Source organism: Capricornis sumatraensis, chromosome 5, assembly GCF_032405125.1.
Source record: "Capricornis sumatraensis isolate serow.1 chromosome 5, serow.2, whole genome shotgun sequence".
NCBI lineage: Eukaryota > Metazoa > Chordata > Mammalia > Artiodactyla > Bovidae > Capricornis > Capricornis sumatraensis.
The window spans coordinates 43503655-43527599 of record NC_091073.1 but is presented as its reverse complement, the minus strand read 5'-3'; the positions used below and the strand labels follow the sequence as shown (position 1 = coordinate 43527599).

The window sequence follows — 23945 nt, the reverse complement described above, 5'->3', positions numbered from 1 at the left end:
AACTCTATAAGACAGGTATAATTGTTAGCACTATTTTGCTAGTAAAGAAACTAAGATGCCGGAAATCTGAGTAACAGCTATGACAATAATATCTGGGAAACAGACTCTGATAGTGTTGCTCTAATTTGCTTCACTGTTCCCCAATAATAACAGTGACAAAAACATATGCCTGATATCCTGGGTAACATAAATGTCTGTCTTTCCTCACCAATTTTTTTTTCTTTTTCTTAATTTTTATCAGTTTATTTTCCACAAATCTTTGATTATACATTCAATGCCCACTTTCCTAGGAAATGTTCCCTACAAAAATATTTGCTCAGGTGTATTGGATGTTCTTTTGAAATTCCCACTCTTGAGAGTCCCTCGGATTGCAAGGAGATCCAACCAGTCCATTCTGAAGGAGATCAGCCCTGGGATTTCTTTGGAAGGAATGATGCTAAAGCTGAAACTCCAGTACTTCGGCCACCTCATGCGAAGAGTTGACTCATTGGAAAAGACTCTGATGCTGGGAGGGATTGGGGGCAGGAGGAGAAGGGGACAACAAAGGATGAGATGGCTGGATGGCATCACTGACTCGATGGACGTGAGTCTGAGTGAACTCCGGGAGATGGTGATGAACAGGGAGGCCTGGCGTGCTGTGATTCATGGGGTCGCAAAGAGTCGGACACGACTGAGTGACTGAACTGAAGTATTTTCATATTCAGTGTAGATATTTATACCTTAGAGTAGCAATGAAATGGATTCAAATCCCATATTATTTGCCACCTCTCAAATATTATATTCTTCTGAGGGGTAAATGTAATCATGGCATGTAAAAGGCTTAATATGTTAACTGAGGGAGACACTCATTGATTTATCCTACAAGCTACAATGTGTCTTTCTTTCTCTGGTATTTACTCCTTCCCTAAATTTACAGGCAGATTCCACTCTTCCAGCCATGATGCTGAACATACTTAAGGCTGCAGTAGAGGTCCATATGCTAATCGTTGCTGAGTTAAACAAAATCGATTGCCTACAAATTGGGATTGAGAGATATATTCATCCTCTCTAGGAGAACTTGGACATTTACCATGCTTTCTACCTTGTTAAGAGTGAAGTTGAAAAAGCCAATCTGCATGGTCTGCTATTTAAAAATTAAGAGAAATGAGTCAAGAAGCTACCCACAGAAAATCACTGATCTGAGATGGGAGGGAGAGTCTCATCAACAGAGCACACTCAGTATCTCAATGCCATTTCATCTCTGTGCTATACAATAATATTCTGCTCTTCACCTCCAACTAGTTTCAGCAGTTTAGTTGTTCAAAGTTACTTGTAGCAAAAAATTGTTTATAAGATTGCAGGCATTATTAACATGATTTTAAAAATACTTTTCATGTATTTATAGGTTCTCCAGTCACCATATATTTATGAAGCCCCTACTGTGTGCCAGGCAGCAGGTGTGATATTGAATATTGAATGGTAAGCCAAAGAGATGTCATCATGTCTCTGTTGGGGAAAGTAAATGAAATGTGGCCAGTGCTCTAGTATGGGAAATATAGGACTCTGTGAGGCAGTCAGCAAGGATGTCTAATCCAGCGAGGATAGGAAAGAAATTCCCAGGTGGAGGAGCTGTGAAGTTGAGTCTGGAAAGGACTGGTGGTAGGTGTGTTCAATCCAGAATAGCAGGTTAATATAAGCAGGATAAATCGCATTTAGGAACTAAGAAAAGTTTAGTGTGGCTGGACTTTAAAGTAGAGGTTGGTAGATTGCTTCTTAAAGGGTAGGAGAGTGAATGATTCAGGTTCTGTGGGCTGAAAAGGTCCAAATCACAAACAGAGACAGCACCTCAACAACTGGCCATGGCTATGTTCCAGTAAAATTTCACGTTTAAAACAGGCAGCCAGTCTCCAGGCCAGTTTGTCAGCCCCTGATTTAGAGCATAGAGTACCACACTGGTAAACTGGTATCTAGCGACAGAATGTTTGAAAGCCATCCTTTGCAGAACAGATCATCATGAGGACAGTGCTAAGCCACTGGCTAATATTTAGCAGATGAGAACCAAAACTTTATTGAAAGTTTAGAAATTCCCTCTAGTTACAGAAAGGAGACAGAAATAGGAAGTAAGGAAGAGATACTGGAGGCAGGGAGATCAGTTAGGAGGCAGCCTTACTAGTTTAGGTGAGAGAAGACACTGGCCTGAACGAAAGCAGCAGAATCTGACAGACATACTGGATACTCCTAAGATAAATCCTGCTTGGCAAGGCTTATTGATTGACCAGAAGTTAGACATCTTTGCTCCCTTTCTTTATGTCCATCAGCTTTTAAGAATGGCATTTAGGGAGGACAGTATTTTTGTTGCTGAGGCAACATGGAAAGAAGAGCTCCCCCAGAAGAAGACAAACGTTCAGGAGATAATGAATTTGAAGCACCCTGAAGAGAGATCCCCATCAGGTTCCACAAACATGAACGTCTCATGCTGAAATAGGTAGGGTATACATGAAGCCTAGGAATAGGTATACTGTTTGATCGAACGTAAGGTTAGTAAACTATATGTTATATCTATTGTGTTTCTGGATGATATGATCATCCTGGAGACGTGGCAGCTGTCCGGCCAAACCAAAGCATAGAATACTTGAGAATCTGTGGTATATCTATCGATGTACAATACGAAGATAAGAGGGTCTAGGCCAGCAGCTCATGTGAGTGATGTGCACAAGAAGGGAAGCTCGTGGAATAGACTGAGCATGCAGCTGGGCAGGGAGGGAGAAACCTGGAAAAGTGTGTCAACAAGCAAGAGGAGGAGGCAAGTGTCGAAAGAGATGGGATTAGCAGTGTCCACATTGAAGGAAATCCAAGCAAGGAAGCTGCTCCAGGGCAGTCACTTACAAAGCAGGAATTTCCTTTTTAACACAGATTTCTGAAAAAGTTTTATATATATGTGTGTGCATATATATATATATATATATTCCTTATTTTCAAGAAGAAGAGAAAATTCAGATATGCTTATGCAGAAATAAAATGAAAGAATAACTGAGACCAATTTTTAGGAACCTTCTGTAAGGAATTTCTTTAAGAAGGAAAAAATGAGAGAAGTGAATACTACAAGCTTCTTAATGTATTTTATTCAATAATTTAGCCTAGGGTAATAGAAATTATGTTGATGTGTACTATTACATGTGTCTGCTAGAGACCGGGAGTCAAAAACTAAGGAAAGAAATAGAAATAAAGAATAATCTTGGATTCATGAATGGAGACCCGAATAATTATATGAAGATAGGAGTAGAGATGAAGACGCACAGAGGTAGGGAAGGGGGATTATATGAAAGAGAAGTAAAATTGTGAAGGAGGAAAAAGAATGCGCATCTTAAAATTATGTCAGAAAATCTCACTATATTAAAATGAATTTCCCCCAAATTTGTGTTAGATCAATAATGACGTTAGTCGTGCTCTGAGGTATACACATTCTTGTGTGTATACACACACATACAGGTATATATCTATACATATCCATCTGTATGTGTTTATGGATACAGAGCTGTATGTGGATAAACAGTCACAAATGCAAATACACAACTCTTCATTTTTGTTGAATACACTGTTGGCTCCAACAAAAACAGAACCTCCATCTGTCCTAGACACCACCTGATCCCCAAGTCGGCACACTGTTTAGCACAAGGCAGCTGCTAAGTACCTGAATGGGTGAATGAATGAATGAACAGAATTCTCCTTCAGTTTTAAACTTATTGTTTCCTTTGGTTCCATTATTTGACATGGCATAACCCAGAGCAGTCTTGACTCCCAACTCTGACCTATTCCTGAACGCCTATACATCCACAATGAGCCTTAAAAAAGAAAACAAAACAAAACCCACCTTGGTGCTATGAATGTATAGCCAGATTCTTCAAAATTATCCGGTTTCAGAGTTTCTGAATCTGAAAACATAATATTATAGGGTTAGATAAGAATTGGAATATGCATCCTGATATTTGATGTCAATAAGTCATTAGAAACATAACCGAATAAGGAAAAACATAGACTTTCATCCTAAATTGAAACACATAGAGATCCCCCAATACTTCACAGTAATAAAATCAATTTTAATTTCATAACATGGATTACAATGGTCATATCAAAGATAATGCTAGGTCTATAATTTTCCCATTTATTAACTAACCCTGCTGTAACCAAGATATCCTTTAAAAAACGACTTAGGTCAGCGTTACACCAGAAGTATTGATTTAAAATATCAATATAATATTTTACCAATATTATAATAAAATTATTACAATAAACCCATTAATGCCCTGAATTAACGGCATTCGTCATATTAGTATGAATTAGTAAGTGGAAGGATAAACACACAAGTATCCAAGTTTAGGAAAAAAAACAGAAAGTAGAACAGGTTCTATATGAAAACACAGCTTATTCTTTCCCCCTTTTCTGCTACTAAGGTCTGAGTGATCATGGAGGAAAATCTAGCAAATGAGAAGCACAGAGGATAATATCCAATAGGAATGGAAATATCAGTGGAAATGTCAAGTGTACTAAAGAAAAAGAAATTGAGCAACAAGAAAATACTTGCCCTTCATTCTGCCCTTTTTGGCTGTGAAAATCCATCAGAAAGAGAAAGCAGGGAAACAAAAAAAAAGAGGGTAAAGCAAAGGGGGTCACAAACAATATTTTATTCAATGACTTTCTTGAATAAAAATATTGTGCATAGATCAAAGGTTTATTTATGTACAGCTGTAGTTCTGGAAAAAAAAGACACATATTTTTGAAGACTGGAAAGTATGTCCTGTCAATTACCACTAGAGCACCCTCTCTGTACTGTGGTTATTTCAAGGGTCTATTTTGCAAAGTGGCTAATTCAAGTGCAATCCCAATGATGCTAGCCTATACACGGAAGCATTTACCAATCATCAAAGACCCACTAGTCATCCCCTCATTTATCAAGTGACAAACTAGCTCATGCAAAGTCAGTGGTTGTTAAAAGACCATCATATCTATCAAGTGAAAGTAGAAATACAAATGTCTAAATTACCACAATTTACAATGAGAACTAGGACTGTGGAGAGCAAAAAAAGAACTGACATAGAAACAACAGAAACTGCAGTTTATGTAAGGTCAGATATAAAAAGTGTATACATACATATATACACATACATTTTTTACTTTATCATAACAGGAAAAATTTCGGTGGTCAGGAATACTTGAGTGATATGTAAAGGATATGATGGTCATTTCACCTTGCTAAATCTAGTCACCCAAAACAAAATAAAGATTAATAATGACTTGAAATATGCGCTAGTGTTAATAATTACTCCACATTCCAAATGATGTTGTAAAAAAAACGAATCCATTTAGGTTACTGAAGACATTAATTTGGATAATTAGAAGGGAGTTAATTGCTAAACCAAAGCCAAAGACCAGTGCAGTTTATTCAAACAATGTCGCAGATGTGGAGTATATCATTTTTGCTGAATGCAAAAACAAGAAGAAAAGAAAGAAACAAAAAAAAAGGAACTTTACTAGCAGAGTGCCATGAGTAGAGACTATGCGAAACATGTTGCGCCAGTTAGCAGACCCTTAAAACAACAGCAACAGAGGACAACAGCACTGCAATGATTCTATGAGCACAGAGCAAGGCAGGGGAGAGTGGTGGGGACTGCCAGTGAGGCTGGAGTACCCGCTCATATTCTATCCATGTAGAATATTTCTTGTTCCTTGCATGTTTGGAATGGGTTAGAATCATTGCTGTTGATTTGGTAATAACACCTACTAAAAGGTAGAAGCCTTGGGTATTCAAAAGTCTAGACGTATTTAAACCTCTGGTACTAGGAGATAACAAATAGACCCTGAAGTCACTTTCACAGTACTTACATCTGGCCTGAGTTATTGTCTCTTCTATTTTGGCTTTTATATAGTAAAAACTGTAGGTTGGTAATACCAAGGCCAAACTGCAATAGAAACAAGAGAAGCATAAACACAAACAAACAAAAATGAAACATAACTTAAAAAAAAAAAAGACACATCAAGTTCACGGGAAATCCAAAGATCTTCCTCATGGGAAGGAAAAGACATTACTTTGACAGGAAAATGCTTTCAGCAAATAAGGCACTTAATTTGTTTTGCCATCCAGAGTTATCCAGTACTCTACATTGTAGGGAATCAGAATAGACACAAGGAAAATTAGCTACTAAGGGTGCCCATAAATTAGCTGAAGAAAATATCATGGATACTATATTTCAAGAAAAGTATATTGAAATACTTTGTGAAAAAAAAATATAAGAATAGTAGGGACATGTTGGTTACAGTGCTTGCTAGCAAATGTACACTATTAACAATAACAAACATAAGAAGTATTATTAGTATTATACAATGCATACAATCATTTGAAATATTTTCTTTTGAAGGATTAAATACCTACTATTATAGAACTTGTCTCTTTGCAATTTCCCCTGTGTCTTTTGAAGGGGAAATTCAGATTCCTTTGCTCATCCCATTGGTTCTTATCCAACAGTGTAACTGTATTTGTTTCAAGTTCATTAAATGTGGATATCCCATATCATTTGGTAGATTGTTATAGGTACAATAGGAGAAACATTGTGATTTTTATAGTTTACAAGAGCCACAGGGTTACTTTAGTCTTATGGTAGATGTACACATTGAAGGAAATCTCCAGTGCAAGTCTTAAGCAAGATTCAGAACATTTTAGACACAAAGACTGTCAAGCCTGTCATCCAACCTTGTCTTAATGACTGTACAAATGAAAAAACAGACAGGCAGGTAACCCTACTCATTTTGAAGATGCCAATTAATGAACATACACATAAGAATTGTTAAAAAAAATCATAATATTATGCAGTTTCCCATAACAATTGCATACATGCAATTCTTCTACTCTCACAATGGCTGATAACATGTGCAGAACATAATTATTCCTTATCCATACTTATAGTTGCAAATAACCTTTGCTATCCTTTGAATACAGAAGGAAACTAATACCAAAAATGAGGTAATCTCTTAAGATTCCCAATTAAACTATTATTTTAAAATTTTAAAAAAGTGATGCTTGATTAAAGTGACCAACTGAGTTGTTAAGATTCATTTTTACAATGTTTTTTTTTTTTTTACATTTTTACTAACCCCTAATTTAGCAATACACAGAAAAATGTGTCCATTTCTAGGCTTCTGAGATTTCTAGGTATTTGTAGAAGATCATCTTTTACATCACTCAAGCCTCATGTTTCCCAGGTTCTGAATACAGATGTCCAAACTGTAATCCCATTATGCATCTTTAATGAACAATATTGAACAGGACAAAATATAAAATTCCAGGTTTTTCTTCTTATGAATATATGTTAAAAATTCATTCCATGAAGAGGAAAAAAGCAAGGGCTGATTTGCTACAATTTAATTATGCAGTCAAGATAGCAAAATAATTGGATGCTTGTTACCTCCAATTCCCAAATCTTTCTCCATCATTAAGTAATTCATAGACTTCCCTTATGGGTAAAGGTCAGAGAAACAAAATGTTATGTAGATCTAATGAAAATCTCTACATTCATTTTAAAGGTAACTTCCTTTAAGGTAGAAGAGATTAAAAAAAAACAAAACAGTGCAATTAGTCTGAAAGTAAGATGACCTTTCATGATTCACTTGCCATTTATAAAATGTAGCACAGAATTACTGAGCATTTGAAGATTGTCTCCCACAAATTCCTCTCAAGGGAAATTAGGACATTTTAATGCCCCATCAGCATTTATTACTACGAGAAACTTCAAATTAAAACTGATAACAATATATCATGTGGCTGCTACAGTGTCACACTGCAAGCTTGGGTTACAGCTCACGTACCATAAAAATTAGTGTGGAAACCCATGAGGAACACAATAGAAATTTTAAAATTGACATATCATATATACATTTTATTGGCCTGCAAGTCTCAAGTTGCTATTATTAATAATATCTATATTTTCTAGAAACATGTAATTACACATAATGATTTTTTATCTTAAGGCAATAGTTATTTTTTAAACCTATAGCAGATAAGATCTTTAATCAACATTCCAAGTCAATGATGCTGCCATATGCAGTCTTTGTTGTCTTTCTCCATATAAAACCAACTGACTAAGGCTGCTTTATTTTCTCCAAGGGATTAAAATCTAATAAAGGCAGTGGCCACCAGATGGATGGTACAGCCCAAGCAATATTTTTGCAACTCCCATAAACATGGTTAACTTAGTTAAATGGAATATAACATGCTTTTCTATTCCATCATTTATATCACCATAAAATCACTCTTCATCAAAAAGAAAATATTCTATTCAAATAATTTCTATACTTCAAAATATATTGTTATATCAAAGCTTAAGGAAACAGAAATCACTAAGTAAAATTTGATAGCTCATACATTACATAAAAACACTTCCATTTCTTTCAATTTAGATGTAATGTTTTGTTCTACTTTGTTATTTGTGAATTTCTTTGTACAGAGATTCAAGGGAGTACTTACAATGAAAATAAATTTAATCTGTCCCAAAGTTATAGATTTGTGAAGGGAATGTGTGAAGAAAACATGCATAGATGATGAAATTGAGGCTTGTTCAGAGAACAGCAGTTACTGTGGAGAGGACGGTGTGGTAAATGACAGGGCAGAAAGGTTAGGCTAGAGACGCGCGATGTCAATTTCAAGCTTGTAAGTCTGAACTCGAATGAAAATGGGAAGAGACTAAAGTTCTGTGAACAAGGAGAGAAATGCTCAGAACTGAAGAAAAGAACATTAATCTGGTTACCTGAGTTACGACTGGGGGTGGGAGGGGAAGGGGAGGAATATCAGAGACATTTGTGAGATTATTAAAAACATTTAAGGATAATAATTTAAAATTCCCCCAGGGTGTAATTATGACAGCAGTAGGACCAACCATCAGAATGACTCACTGTCAGGGTCAAAAAGAAACCGTTTTTCTAACTTGGAATTTATTTGTCTAACCAACAGAGGCAAAGAGCACATTCCTATCATGAAGTCATCTCTATAGAGACAGGACTCCCAGATTTCCTCTTGGCTATTACACCGTTTATCAAGTTTATCCAAAAACATCAAGCTGGCAATACCCATGGAAGAGGAAGGGAAAAAAATGACCTATGTATATACTGATACATAAAGATGGCATATGTATAAAGAAATGCCTAATAGCAATGAGAGAAATCAAGAGATACATACAAGTAAAAGAGTCATACTGGTATTTTTCAGTGGATTCAAAATTATGTGGAAAACTAAAACAGTGGAGAAATATTGGCATGTAGTGATGTATCATGACTTACTATCCGTGGGCTCCTCTTCTAGATTGAGTCTGCATGCCATCCTAGCAACACAAAAGGCAATGGTCCCCTATGATAATATTACAGCTTTAAGAGAATCCCAGCACTCTAGATTCTCCAGCAAAGTTAGGTGTATGCTCTGAAGCAGAGGCAGGAGGAATATAGTTTGGTTTTATTAGGAAATGAATGGTTGAGTCTGCCACAGCCTATTAATTAGGCTACATATTAATCATACATTAATATGTAGTCAAAGAATCCTTCATATTTGAATATTTCAATGGAAGTTTGGACACTATTATTTGAATTTGACAGAAAGAAACAAGTTGAAAATCTACTTAACTGTCTAAAGATATATAGAATGTCTACTGTGTGCCCCTGCCTTATAATCTGAGGATTCAAAAGTAAATGAAGCAGGCAACAATCTTATAATCTCGGAGTTTAACAGTCTTAGAATGTTGCTTTCTTAGAACTTAATAGTGAGGGGGAGACAAACAATAAACAGTAGAAATAAATTTCTTTATATATGGTTCATATATATGTGTGAAGTGAAGTGAAGTGAAGTTGCTCAGTCGTGTCCGACTCTTTGTGACCCCATGGACTGTAGCCTACCAGGCTCCTCTGCCCATGGGATTTTCCAGGCAATAGTACTGGAGTGGATTTCCATTTCCTTCTCCAGGGGATCTTCCTGACCCAGGGATCGAACCCGGGTCTCCCACACTGTAGACAGATGCTTAACCGTCTGAGCCCCCAGGGAAGTATATATGTGTACATACATATATATATAATGTGAAATGATGAGGCACTTTACATCCTCAGAGAAATAAGTTAGGTGCAAAGGTCCTGAGGCAGAGTGGCTCCAGGTTTATGAGGAGCAGCAAGGAGGATGGAGACGAAGGTGGTTCAGGGAAGAATCTGAGACGACAACTTCAGAGAACTGATGGTAAATGAAGTCACATGCTGTAAGGCTTCTAATGGCTGTGGCAAACCTTACATTTTATAGACACTAAGACAGCAAATTATTGGAGTATTGTAGATAGATAAATGAAACAAGATAACTTAAGTATTAATACTACGACTCTTGTGAAATATGACCCTTGTGTTGTGAAAAGAAATAGAGATAGGAGATGGAGAAACAGATGCAAGTAGTTATGTTCTATGGTGGGAGAAGGTCTCTTGATTGCTTCCTATTTCACTGAGAAAAATAGAGGTTCAGATCAACAGAGAAAATGGATGGGAAAGAGATGGGTTTGAGGAGTGAAGCTATCAAAAGTCATCTAGAAGCCTCCTAAATTTATTGGACTATTGAGATCAGCAGGCACCCCTGAAGTCTACTTGAGGTTGAGAGGTTTTAGACATTATCAGTCAAGGAATATTTTATTTTCCCCATCTGTAGCTGTGCAGATGCTGTGTGGTACTGGTAATAATTTAACTAGGATTGAAATTGGTCAAACTACTCTTTGCTATACTTGATTACGAGTTGATGGCATTAATATAAGAGAGAGAACGTAATAAGATCCAATGAATTTGTGCTGAAATAACGGGTACACGCACATGAGGAAGGCAAGGACAATGAAAGGTCTCAGGAGTTGATGAATTTCAGGTCTCAACTAAGTCAAAGAATTGCTGCAGTTGGGCTATCAGAAGGAGGGGATGGAAAGCTAAAATGTAGTCATCTGACAGTTGGATTAAAAAAAAAACACCTCAAATTAAGACTATGAAGGACTTGCAGTCTGAATGTTAAAGAGTTGCAGGACATGACTTTGAAGCAGATAGCTAAGACTGGGTATTGACAAGATCATCAGAGAGAAGGAGACAGAAAAACCGAGAGTCCAGGCACCAGAAAAATCATCTATGCCAGTGGTATTTAAAGTATGTCCAGGGAACCTGGCCCATTTGCAAACTACCCATTAGCAGGTCATGATTAGTTAAGTACAGAAAATGAGAGTAAGCATTTAGAAATTTTTATAGTAATCTGACAGACTAATTTTATGTCTACGAAATCCAATAAAAATTCTTGTCCACTTGACTTTTCATCTTTTAGTGTTTATTTTAGTAAACTTTTTTTTTTTTTTAATATAACTGTGGGTATGTCCCAAATAGTTTGAGAAACAGTGATCCATGTGAATGGAGGACAGGGTGGCAACCAGGCCAGGAATCAAAATCCGTGAAATGAGAAGGGGATGACCATTTAAAGGGAGGAATGGTAGGCGGTATTGTCTGGTGACATGAAATCCAAAGGTGGGGATGTGAAGGAGGAGGAAGAGAGAATGAATAAGCAGGACATAATCGTATCAGCTTCAGTATTACGAGGCTGGAGAAAGCAGGACCACAGGGAAAGAGGTGACTTTAAAGTTAGAGCAAGCAAAGAAAATGCTCAGCAAGTGTTGAAGAATGAAGAATTTCCAAGAAATTTTAGGGTATTAGTCTGTCCAGTTTTTCAAAGTCCAGTCAACTGGAAGAATCAGTATGTTACAGAATTTCTACTCATGGGGTTATATTATATCAGTTGAGCATTTTGTATCAGATTATATGATGATGTGAGAAGATTTAAGTTAATTTGCAATCTAAATTTAAGTACTGTAAACTATATAACAATTTAAATGAAGAAGTCAGTGGAGGTCATGACTAAAAAGTAAGGGGATTTTGTCAACTTTTACTAACATAAATATACAAAATATCAAATATATCATACAAATTTTCATTTCTAAATTTTATATTTCTAGCTTTCCCCCATCTTACCCATTTTGAAAATAATAATGTATAACTTTAGTGCATTTTAATGTTGGAAAGGATAATATTTCTATTTTAATTACATTGAGAACAGCTTGAGAATATACAAAAACAATATTCATCCACTGGAAAAACAGATACTAAAAATAGGTAAAAGACACTGAACTGAGTATTTTTTTTACAAGCACACATATAAATATGGCTAATTACCTGTAATCTGTGCCATTGACAGGAGTCCATGTATATGTCCTGTTTCCTTTGTCAATGTATCTCTAAAAAAGAGTTGAACTTGATTATGATCACTTTTTATATATTAATTTATAAGAACAGCAGAACATTAGGCTCTACTTATAAATTCAGTGGTGATTCAATACCCTTCTTCACAAATGTCTGATCTATTCCACTCTACAATTATTTATTTTGTTATATGTGTGTGTAAAGCAAAGTTTTAGGAAAAAAAGTACCCACATGATAAATTTTAAGGACATTTAAGTGGAAAATCTTAATTTAAAATCAGTAATTTATGCCAAATTATTAACGTGAAAACTAAGAACATTTCTTAAAAAATAAATTTTAATAATGAAACATGACTGAAATATTACATAACACTCAGGTATTTCCATAGTAGAGTACGTTAAAGATAAATTGGTAGTATCAGGAATTTAATGCAGTGTCTAGATCCAAATATATGATTAGCATATTACTCTTCTGATTAAGGGCTTCCCATGAAGCTCCGTGGTAAACATCTGCCTGCCAAGCAGGAGACACAGGTTCCATCCCTGGCTCAGGAAGATACCCTAGAGAAGGAAATGACCACCCACTCCAGTAACTCTTGCCTGGAGAATCCTGTGGACAGAGGAGCCTGGCAGACTACAGTCCATACGTTTGCAAAGAATTAGACACAACTGAGCGACTAAACAGCAGGATCAGCAGCAGCAGTTTTTATTAAGCTATTATTACAGTATTTATCTTAGATACTAATTACTTAATATTAGTGATGGAGAAAAACAACTATATCAACCAGGGAAAGGAAGAAAGAGCTAAATGACTTCATAGATATTGAATCTTTCTTATGTAGCTATTGAAGGGTAGTAAATAAATTATCATTCCTTCTTCCGTTAGATTTAGTGATGATACATATGCATTTTTTAAATATTTTCAATTATCTCCAGTGTCATCATCCTCAGCAGAACAATAATATTCACTAAAGTTATTACTTGATATTAGGTAATATACAAAACATTTTACACTCCTTGTCTCATTTAATCAAGCCCCTGGAGTAAATGAAATACTCTTCTTTTCCACAATTTACTGATTTGGAAAATGAATCTTCAAGAGGACTTTAACTGGCAGGATGAAGGAAAATGCATGATTCCAAGTTTATTTTATAACAACTACACAATGTTGTTTTATACATCAAATATCCCCATGGCTTTATTTATGTGTGTGGAAGATGGGGGAGAGAGGACAGGAAGTGCACAGGAAGTTTCTGGACTCAGAAAATTCCTAAAAGAATTATAAAAAAATGTTTATATATTTACTACTACTCCTAAAAAACTAGGGCAAACTAGTATTGTTCCACAAGTTATATATAAAAAAAAAAGAATAACAAAAACAGTATCAAGTTAGAGAAATAAAGACACAAGACACCAGTTTCTTCAAGGTAATTAATATGAAAAGTCTATGGGGGGATATTGGTAAAAAAAAAAAAGAATTTACAGTAAGTTGGAGGAAAAAATTAAAAAGTGACAATAGAAACAAAATTGATTTATAAGTTGAAAAAAAGAAGGTACAGGTCAAAGAGTTCTTTTTGGCAGATCAACAGAGAGAAGTTGGCAGAATTGCTCAATGGTTTACCTCTTTTTTCAGAAAAGTGAAGGTTGACATTTCAACAAAACATTTCAAATTTCAATACTGACACTGATGTGTACCCCCTTGTGTTCTGGTAACAGGGACTCCTGATTAAAGTGACAAAGGGCAGGTGCTAATGAAGGACTATGTTTGGATCCTGGCTTCATCTTAGGGAAAAAATTCTGCTGATTCAGATTCAGATTTGTTACACTTAAAATGGATTTAACAAACTCAGGAGAATTGTTACACTTAAAATGGATGAGATTATGAGGAAATAAGACATAAATTATACATAAAAGTTTAAATTAAATTTCTAGGCTCAAAAGCTTGTGGGTTCTATGTATTTTTCAAATACCCAAATATACAAACACATATCCCCATGTGACTGATAATGGAGAGACACCTTTCAATACACAAGGAATTTCCCAATGTCATTATAAAACAATACAAGCATTACATAGCTGTACCAGTGATTTTACGGTGGTAGCTATGTTTTCTCGATTTAATTTCAGATTTAAATGCAGGGCAATCATGCAGAAAGAATAAAAGAAAATAAACCCAGCCAGAAACAAGTAAATAAGAAACAAAAAAATTAATATATGGAACTCAACAATTAGAACATCTGCGTGCACAAGCCATAGAAAACATACAGCTATTAAGTACTGACTTCAAATCGTATGACTAAAATGGCCTAAAAGAACACGGCAGGACATTATACTGTGTGTTCTATTTCGTATTGTGATAGAAAAAATGGAGACATAAAATTCAATTTTTGAAACCCAACAAGGACCTTCTGTAGAGCACAGGGAACTATATTCAATATTATGTAATAACCTAAAAGGAAAAGTATCTAAAAATAACATATATGTATGTATATGTATGTATAGCTGAAACACTATGCTATATACTTGAAACATATTGTAAATCAACTATACTTCAATAAAATTTTAAAAAATGTAATTTTCAAGAATATATTATTAGTGATGTAACAATACATTAAGAAACCATAGCAACATTATTTTATGAAAGTTTCAGATTTAAAAATCTTACTGAAAATATCCCTCCAGCAAGGAATGCTTTAAATAGATCTGTTCACTAGAAATATCTCTGTTTGATAAATAAATATTGTTTTACTAGATCAGACTGACCACTAATGTCAATTATTATTATTAATATCTACATTTTATTTAAGAATAAATCTGGCTTAATTCTTACCTCATCTTGAGATTTAACCAGAGTCTTGAATGTTTTTTCTCCGCTTTCTCCATCTATCATTTTATTTCGAATCTAAGGGAAATTGAAACAGTTACTTTATGCAGACACTCAACAGACCAACCAAGTGTGGAAATATTCTCTTAAAAGTTACTGCATTATTGTTATTTTGGGTTATCCTGTCAGAACACTTTACAACAGATATTCATTGCTTACTTAAAATATCCCAGCACTATGCCTCAGTCTAAGGTAATTACAATAAATAGACTTTATCGTTCTACACTGAGGGAGTAAATGTGTAAAATGTGGAAAGCAAGTACAAATGTGTGACCAACTGTAAAAGAAATATGAGAGTCTTTGAATAGATAAGAGACAGAGTTAATCCACTTGAAAGAATCTTAGAAATCTCTGCTCTGGCACATGAAAGCCAGGTTCAAATTCTGGTTCTGCTACTTACTATAAATAGCTGAGTAACTGGAGATAAGTTATGTAACCTCTTGTACCTCAAATAGATCAGTACAACAGACATAATAATAACAGTAATAGTAGTAATAACAACAAAAACAATGAACCTATTTCAGAAGCTCTTGAAAAGCCATGACTGACACATATCACATACTCAATAAGTGTTATTATTAATAATTATCTTTATTATTATGGAGGGCTTCCCTGGTAGCTCAGATGATAGAGAATCTGCCTGCAATGCAGGAGACCTGGGTTCTATCCTTGGGTTGGGAAGATGCCCTGGAGAAGGAAATGATAACCCATTCCAGTATTCTTGCCTGGAGAATCCCACGGACAGAGCAGATAGTTCATAGGGTTGAAAGAGTTGGACACAACTGAGCGACTAACACTTTCACTTTTTACTTCATTATTATGGAACGTCCCCTCAGAGGAAGTGGCATGCAATGTTGGTTTTGAAAGAAAACAGAAATTTTCTGACAATAGAGTAGTAAGAAAAACATGGCAGCTTCTTTCCTCATGTTGCTTATTGAGTGGTTAAATTCTCTGAAAATTTTCTTTCAATTCTATGGCAACATCCTCCTCCCTGTGTTTTTTCAACTGAAATTTACAAGTTATATTTGTATTGAAATACACAACTCTACCTGTAGAAGGAGAAAGAAAGAAAAAACTAAGGTCACACCCAATTTTAAATATTTATTCCTTTTCATATGATCTTTTGGATGAGAGAGCCTAATCTTTGTGCATATAGTCCAAGGAGAGAACCAACACAATGAAAATGCTCAACAAATCCTGTGGACTAGAAGAATCCCAGCATCTGATGGGAAGGTGTTGTTCAGGCCAACTGCACTTACCTCCACTTTAATATCATTCTCTAATTCTGCATCAAGGAAATCCAAAGTTACTGGCTCCTGAGATTTGGGGTTCTACACAGAGAATAATTAAGCATATAGGACATTGTAAAATGCTGTATAGAGAATAATTCAAGGGATATTTAAATAATAGAATTAATTCCATAAAGTTACTTACCTAAGATATATGAAAAGCTGACTAAATAACTGTATAAATGTAGATTCTTTCATATATATTTTAAAGTAATAATAAGTAGGCTAGGAATTTGAGCCTTAATTGTGGCAAATTCTGATTATCGCCAACTGAAGATACTTATATTTTGAGTCCTGTATTAGGTGGGACATTTATAATCACAAATCCTGTGGGAATATGACTTCTAAAGATCCACTTACAGCTTTTTTTTCTTTAATCAGGATGTGAAATGACCATGTGACATTTAAAAATTTTCTTAATCATAAAGTAAGGACATCAAAATATTTGATAAACAAACATATACTATTCTCTTGTAACACTAGTAATGCAACATGTCGTAGTAGAATTTCAAAGTTCACTAGAACATAAAATCATAATACATGTCTATAATTTTACAACTTTAAAAATTTAGAAACTGGATTTTAATGTTTACTAAATTAGATACCATCAATATGTTATAACTAATTAGATAGAAGTAATAAACACAAATTATGCCATATTAGTGCAAGGTCACTGGAAGTTAAAAAATTACAGCCTCACAGGCTCTTCCAAAATATATTTGAATCACCATTATTTTGAACACTGTTTTACAACTGCTGACTACGAAAGACAATGTCAAAAATGAAATGTATTAAAATTAAATATTTATATCAAATGCTGAATAACACAATATACATAACATATTTTATAATAATGACAGAAATGCCTTTAGGGAGTAATTCCATTGAAATAATGAAAAATATATAATTTCCATGGGTTTTAATGAATGGGAATTCCTAAAGGAAAAAAAAAGAAAAAAAAACTGTGCCTGGCACATCTATTAAAAAATAATTCACTGCTTATGAAACTGATATCTAAATTCAGAAGGTTCTAGACTATTGAAAATAAGTATTGGATTGTTCAACAGGTTAAAATACTGATTTTTTTTAGGCAGCATTTTACTGGTTTGGAAGTAAATACTCTTTTGAAAAGTAACATGTTTCTGAAGAAGAAAATAAAAATCAGCATTGAAAATAATTCTAGTCCTTTGCTTAAAGTATGAAATTGAGCACATTTCTATCAAAAGGAGACTCTAAAGTTGACAGTTATTCTAAATTCCTTACTTAAAGTCATATGAAATAAATTATCTTTACACAAACACTCTATCAGCATGACAATTTTAACTCACTGCAAAACAAAGTCAAAATAAAATGATAAAATATAAACATAAATAAGAATATCATCTTACATGCAATGGATAATGCATAGCATGACCAGACCCAAACAGCATGCATGGAGGAGGCATTATCAGGAAGAATTGGCAATATGAAGATCATGTCCCAATCCAACATATAAAGACACAGAGAGGAAAAGGAAATCATAAAAGAAAAATGTCAATGCATCACTTGTACTTTGTATATGGCAATCTGGCTGACCAGTTTTTAAAAGACTCATCACAAGTAAAGTGAAAGAAAAATTCAAAAGCAGACTCATTGAAAAGTACCAAGAGACGCAAGAGAACTGAATCCAGTCCCTGCGTTCCCAATACTTTCATTTTTTAAATATTTTAAAATGTTTTAAATATCCAACAATCCTCACTTGAAAAATTTAAATATCAACTAATAAAATGATTAATACTATTTGTGGAACTAAAATAAAAGGTAGAATGTAATATTCTTAAATTTTAAGTTGAAATAATTAACAGCATTATTAAAAATACTACATAGTTTAAAAAATATTTTCTAAATTTAGAAGTCTTGTGTGGTTGCTAGTTTGCCATTTGAAGTTTCCTTAAAACAAAAATGAACCATTTTCCAGGTTTTTTTTAAATAATATCACAATATTTACATGCAATATTTGAAAATATCACAAAACTAAAAATTCACTAAAATGCACATGACTGCAACGAGTATAATTTAAGGTAATACACAAAAAGAAACATGCAAGAGGAGTAACATAAAACAATTTAATAAATCAAGAAAAGACAAATTTTAACTGTAGAGGAACATAAAAGATATGAAGATTGACATAGCAACATGAAAGTCAGATTGTCACAGAATTTTAGAGCTAGAAGGGAACTGAAGTTTTTATTAATCCAAAGGCTCAGTTCTTTAGAATTCCTTGGGAATCTTTAAAGCTATTCATAAGCCTAGGGCCTATCCCTGGCCAAATTAAGTCAGAATTTTCAGGAGATGGAGCTGGGGATTTATATCTATATTTAACTTCCTCAGAATATCCTATGTAGGATAGGAAATAATTATTAGTTTCATCTTCCTACTTTTCAGATGAAGAAACTGAAGTACCATGGGGTTTAGTGCACTACTCAAGGAGACAGTGTTGGTTATAAGTAGAACAAACTGGAGTTCAGTTCTACAAATTCATAGTGTAGCAATCCATTAATATCACACTACCTCTCCACTACAATATCACCATTTTTAAAAAAGAAATAGGCTTATATATGAAACCTTAAGTCATACTGAACTTTCTTCAAAATTTTGAAATGTTCTTACTAAACTTTACTGAACTATAGGAAGAATCCTTTCATGATTATTATTTTTAGTGTTAATATTTTAAGTTATTTTCCCACCAGAGGATAGATTTTGCAAATGAGTTTTCCAGACAATATTAATTTGCAATTTTGGACATTTTAAATTAGGTGACGTGAACTTTCTCTAACTGCTAACCCGAAAACATACTTTTACAGATCACCCTGAATAATTGCTTAAATTGTGTGATTCAGAGAAATTAGACATCAGAATTGTATTTTTATTTCCACTTAGAAGTTAATTTTACAACCAATTGTTAGGATTACATGGATTTGACACTGATTTCACAATAATATTTAATAACAAACCTAATTTTAATTTTGTGATTACTTGATTATCAGTGTTACATAATTTGCTAGCAGTCTTTAGTCAGCAAATGCATACCCTCTGCCATCATTAATAACATTTTTGCTCCAATTTATTGAGAAATGATGCTCATCTCCATCTCATGCTCTGGAAGCTTGCTATCAAGAAAGGCGGCATTAATCATATGCTTTTAGGAAAAGAAGCTTGATCGCAACTCTGATTTAGCAAATTTGAAGGCACTGCTAACTTCAGTTACCTGAACATTGGGTCTCCTTTTTCTTAAATTAATTGTTGGTATACCTATTCCAATAGGCTGAAGCAACAGAAAGATGGTAATTCATCATACTATATATCAACCTGGGTAAAGCTTCTACCTTATCATCAGTTTTGGTCAGATATTTCCTCAGTCAGAAACAGGTATCATGAAGTTCATGATGACTTAATAAACTCAAGTTCAAAAATATTTTTAGTGAAAAAATATGTAAAGCTAGTAAAATTACTTAACATTGTTTAAAGCAAAATTACTAATATTTTCCTTTTATTCCTAAAAAAAAAGTAATAAAGTAGGAAAGGAGAAAGATGCTTTCTCTCAGACAATTTTTATGCTGATTTATTTTATTTTATTTTCACATGCTGCCTGGCTTGCAGGATCTTAGTTCCCTGATCAAGGATTGAACCCAAGCCTACGGCAGTGAAAACATCATGTCCTAACTATTGGACCGCCAGGGAATTCTCTATACTGTTTTAAAAATAAAACAAACAAACAAAAGCACAAAAGAGGAATATTTTAGAATGTATATGATTCATATATGTTAAAATATAAATATTACAGGATATTGAAAAGTTTTAATCTTAAACGCTTAAACTTGTGGCCTTGGTGGACTTTCCTGGTGGTTCTGTGGTTAAGACTCAATGCTTCTACTTGCAGAGGCAATAGAAGTTCCCCCTAGTCGGGGAACTAAGATCCTGCATGCTGCATGGAATGGCAAAAACAAACAAAAACCCTCAAATCTGGGCCTTTGTTAGTGACATCAAATATTGTACCTATGGAACAAATGGTGAATTCAATCATAACACTGTAGGTTTATTTTAAATATTGACTTCTAAAATGTAAATTATTCACAATTTCCTATACAATAAATATTTCTTAAGACTGATAAAAAATGAGATATCTAGTAAGTATAGCTAATGTGGTTATGTCAATGAAACAAAATGGAGGAATTCTAAATTCTATTTTGGAATAAAGGAGGATACATAATTCAGCATTTGTCAAAATATAGTCATGGTGGAGACTCTGAAGAGTCACTTTGAGAAGATAAGTATTGATTCCTTAGAAAATTAGATATGCAAAAGATTCACAGCTATTTTATTTTCCATTATTCTTGGCTTTAGGATACTTTTTCTGCCTTCTAAAATCTTCAGAATTGTACTCAAATAATTTGAATTAAGATTATAGTTTCAGGAGGAAACACAAGGCATTCAGCAAAGAATGTCTGCGTAAGATTAAATGTTGATCTTGCTAAAAAATAATGGGTACTATGGAACATGGTATTATTTTTCTATATTTTCACTGGTGAATTTTGAATGAAAAAGATTAATTTAGCTGGCATGCTACTCTAACCATATTGGTCCTTTGTATTTATCAGTTTCTAAACAACTGTATTACACTGTATTATCCTTTATCAGGTTCTTGTATCTATCTGTATAACTAGTAACATCACCCACAAAAAGAAATTATAATATCTAACCTGTTAAGAATAAGCATATTTAATTCAAAAGCATGAACTTCAGAAAAAATATTCTGATAGTTCAAACATTTTAAATGGTTCTCTAAAACTATTCTTTTAACAATTTCCTATATAAAAATATGAAAAATAACATAATCCTGAAGAAAAATCAACCCATTTGGCCTTTACTATGAATTTATAAATAACTTATATTTTGTTTATAGCTTTCAAAATTTTAGTAAATTAATTATTCCAAATATGAGCCAGAAACATGTTTAAAGCATTCAAATAGTAATAAAATATTTTCCACATAAATACTGGTTATTAGTATAAGAATGTAGAAAAGGGGAAAAACTTTTCAAATAATTACCTCTAAATGATGGATTTTTATATTTACATATATTCATTATTCTTATTCTTTATTATTTTGTCTATGATATATTTTAGTTCCTCTGGGGAAGGAGTTTAGACTCACAATCATAAAATGTCCAGTGACATAAAAGTAGGGGTCCTTCACACTCTTCAGCACATTATATTATTATAGCATTTAAATCATGTTACTTATGGGAATATAATTTAAATATATTGGCTATACAACATAATACAAAATAACACTATAAAGTTTTTACAAATCTTAAGATTCAGAAAGATAAAAATTTTCAATTAAAAAAAAATCATAATGTTAGCCAATCATAAAAAACTCTATTATAAGAAACTTGACATGTTTTTAAAGAGCTGTGACAGACTAATGATAACATGTGAAATGCTTATCTCATATTTACATTAAAGTAACAACTTTAAAAACAATTCGGTGTGATCAGTAGCTACAAATAATTAGGAAATATTTAGATAATGATGGATTTTGTATGGAAGTAATTTTCAGAGTGAGAAATAAAATGCAGACATTAGTTATAACAATAAATATGTTTTAATATTCAATATTAATGGTTCTTAATTATTACTTTTTGAATAATTTTTAATGACCCTACTTGATATCCTAAAATATCTCTAACATTAAATATCTATGCCTGGGGAGAAGGAAATAGTATGCAGAAGTCTGCATAGATTTCCCTGAAGCATGGTTTAAAGTATCTTTAATATTATCTTCAAAGTTAAATAATAACTTGAAGCTGCTTATAAATTAAAAACAAATAAGGTTTTGCCAGCTTTACATATAGATACATAAGTGCTTTACCTGGGAAGCTATTAATGAAAAGCAAAATGAATTGGATGAGATATTTAGGAAAGTATTTTATACCCTGGGAAAATAGGAATAAAGATTTGGATAAAATCTTTAATGTATGGAATTTTATAACTTTCATATAACTCACTGATTAATAAACCCTTCCCAGTTACGAAGTCCATCTCACTGAGTTTTACTTACTCATTTCATACATATCTTTATAAGTCTGGGAGATGGAAAGGAGAGAGAATTACCAGAAACAAAGAGAGAGAGAAATGGCCTCTGCAGAGAGGAACATGAATAATGCTATCAGGTTTACACGCATCCAGGCAACCGCCTTTACTGCCTTACAGCCTAATGAAAACACCAAGGAGGATGTGGAAGCTCAGGCCAGGAGGTGATAATGACTGCCTCAGAGACAGGACTACTGGTTAGCTGGGTACTGGATAGGAATATTGCAGAGCTAAGCTGGTAAGCGAAAATGAAAACTGCTTTCACATCTTCGCGTAACTGTGGCTTTGTCATGTATTAACATTACACATAAAATGCTTTTTTATACTTAGTGCTATATAGTGAATAAAGAATGATGAACCTAATTAAGAACATTAATCATTAATTTTACAGAACATTATCACTGTAAACAAATTATAGACATACCTTTGGCTGAAGATTTGGATGTAATAAAACATAACCATTAGGATCAATTGCAAAATAATAGCCGTTGGGGCACAACTGAAAAATAATATTAATAAATTCTTAAATACATATTTTAAAGCATAAAGAAAGGTAACATGATATTATAACATTCTTTTAAGAATTCTTTTAAATATTTAGTAGCTTTGCAAAGATAAATGCACAATTTTTGAGAATTTCTTAATGCTTTAAAGACAAGCTAAATTAGTACAGTTTTAAAATAAAAAAGATATCAAAAGAGAAAATTGCATCTTACTGTAAAACGTGGTGTTAGCCTTTTAATATCTTCCAAAGACACATCAACTCCCATCACACCAAGAATCAGCTGATTCTATAATAAGCAAAAAGGCAGTGTTTTTATACCAAAAATTGACACATTTCTATACAAAATTATAACATACATTCATCCTTTTGCTCAACAATGCTTGCATTTCACATTAGATTAAATATATGTATATTTTTATGTGTAAGGGTGAGGCACTTAATGTATCAGTTTGCAGTGATTCTCAGCTGTGATTTTTCTTTTCCTTCAACTGTATTGTTATTAGGTTAAAAGTGAAATCTTGATTATTTCAGCTAAAATACAAAAAAAATATATGAAATTTTAAATTTGTTGCTTTTTGTACTAATTACCCCATAGTTTAATTGATACTGTACAGTCAACAGCTGTTAAGTGGGGGTTGTATGTATATTTGTGAGTATAAACTGACTTTGTGCTATAATATAATTCAGAAATCACCACTTAAAAGTTAATTAGACAATACCAAATAAAAAAAACATATATTTTTGCTGCTGATAATACTAGTGTATATGTGAAAAGTATGTGATCTTATGTGTAATAAAATGGAAATTCTCACAACACTATTTCTGCTTGCTGTTAACTTCTAAATACCAAACAATGGGCATCACAGT

The 23945-nt window shown here is 33.4% G+C and overlaps 1 protein-coding gene across 7 annotated transcripts in view; it reads right to left on the bottom strand.

Annotated features, from left to right (window-relative positions):
- Window positions 1-23945, bottom strand: part of CACNA2D1 (calcium voltage-gated channel auxiliary subunit alpha2delta 1) — a 526060-nt gene that overhangs the window by 39256 nt on the left and 462859 nt on the right. The window contains exons 17-25 of one of the 7 annotated variants that reach the window (XM_068973034.1): window positions 23290-23364; window positions 22998-23072; window positions 19687-19743; window positions 16410-16481; window positions 15097-15168; window positions 12241-12302; window positions 6403-6405; window positions 5860-5936; window positions 3851-3911 (exon numbers count right to left, since the gene is read on the bottom strand). In XM_068973034.1, the coding sequence (XP_068829135.1) occupies window positions 3851-3911; window positions 5860-5936; window positions 6403-6405; window positions 12241-12302; window positions 15097-15168; window positions 16410-16481; window positions 19687-19743; window positions 22998-23072; window positions 23290-23364 (554 nt within the window). Of the gene's footprint in view, window positions 1-3850; window positions 3912-4561; window positions 4583-5859; window positions 5937-6402; window positions 6406-12240; window positions 12303-15096; window positions 15169-16409; window positions 16482-19686; window positions 19744-22997; window positions 23073-23289; window positions 23365-23945 lie in introns of all 7 variants that reach the window. The other 6 variants (XM_068973032.1, XM_068973033.1, XM_068973035.1 and 3 more) reach the window with 6 other exon arrangements.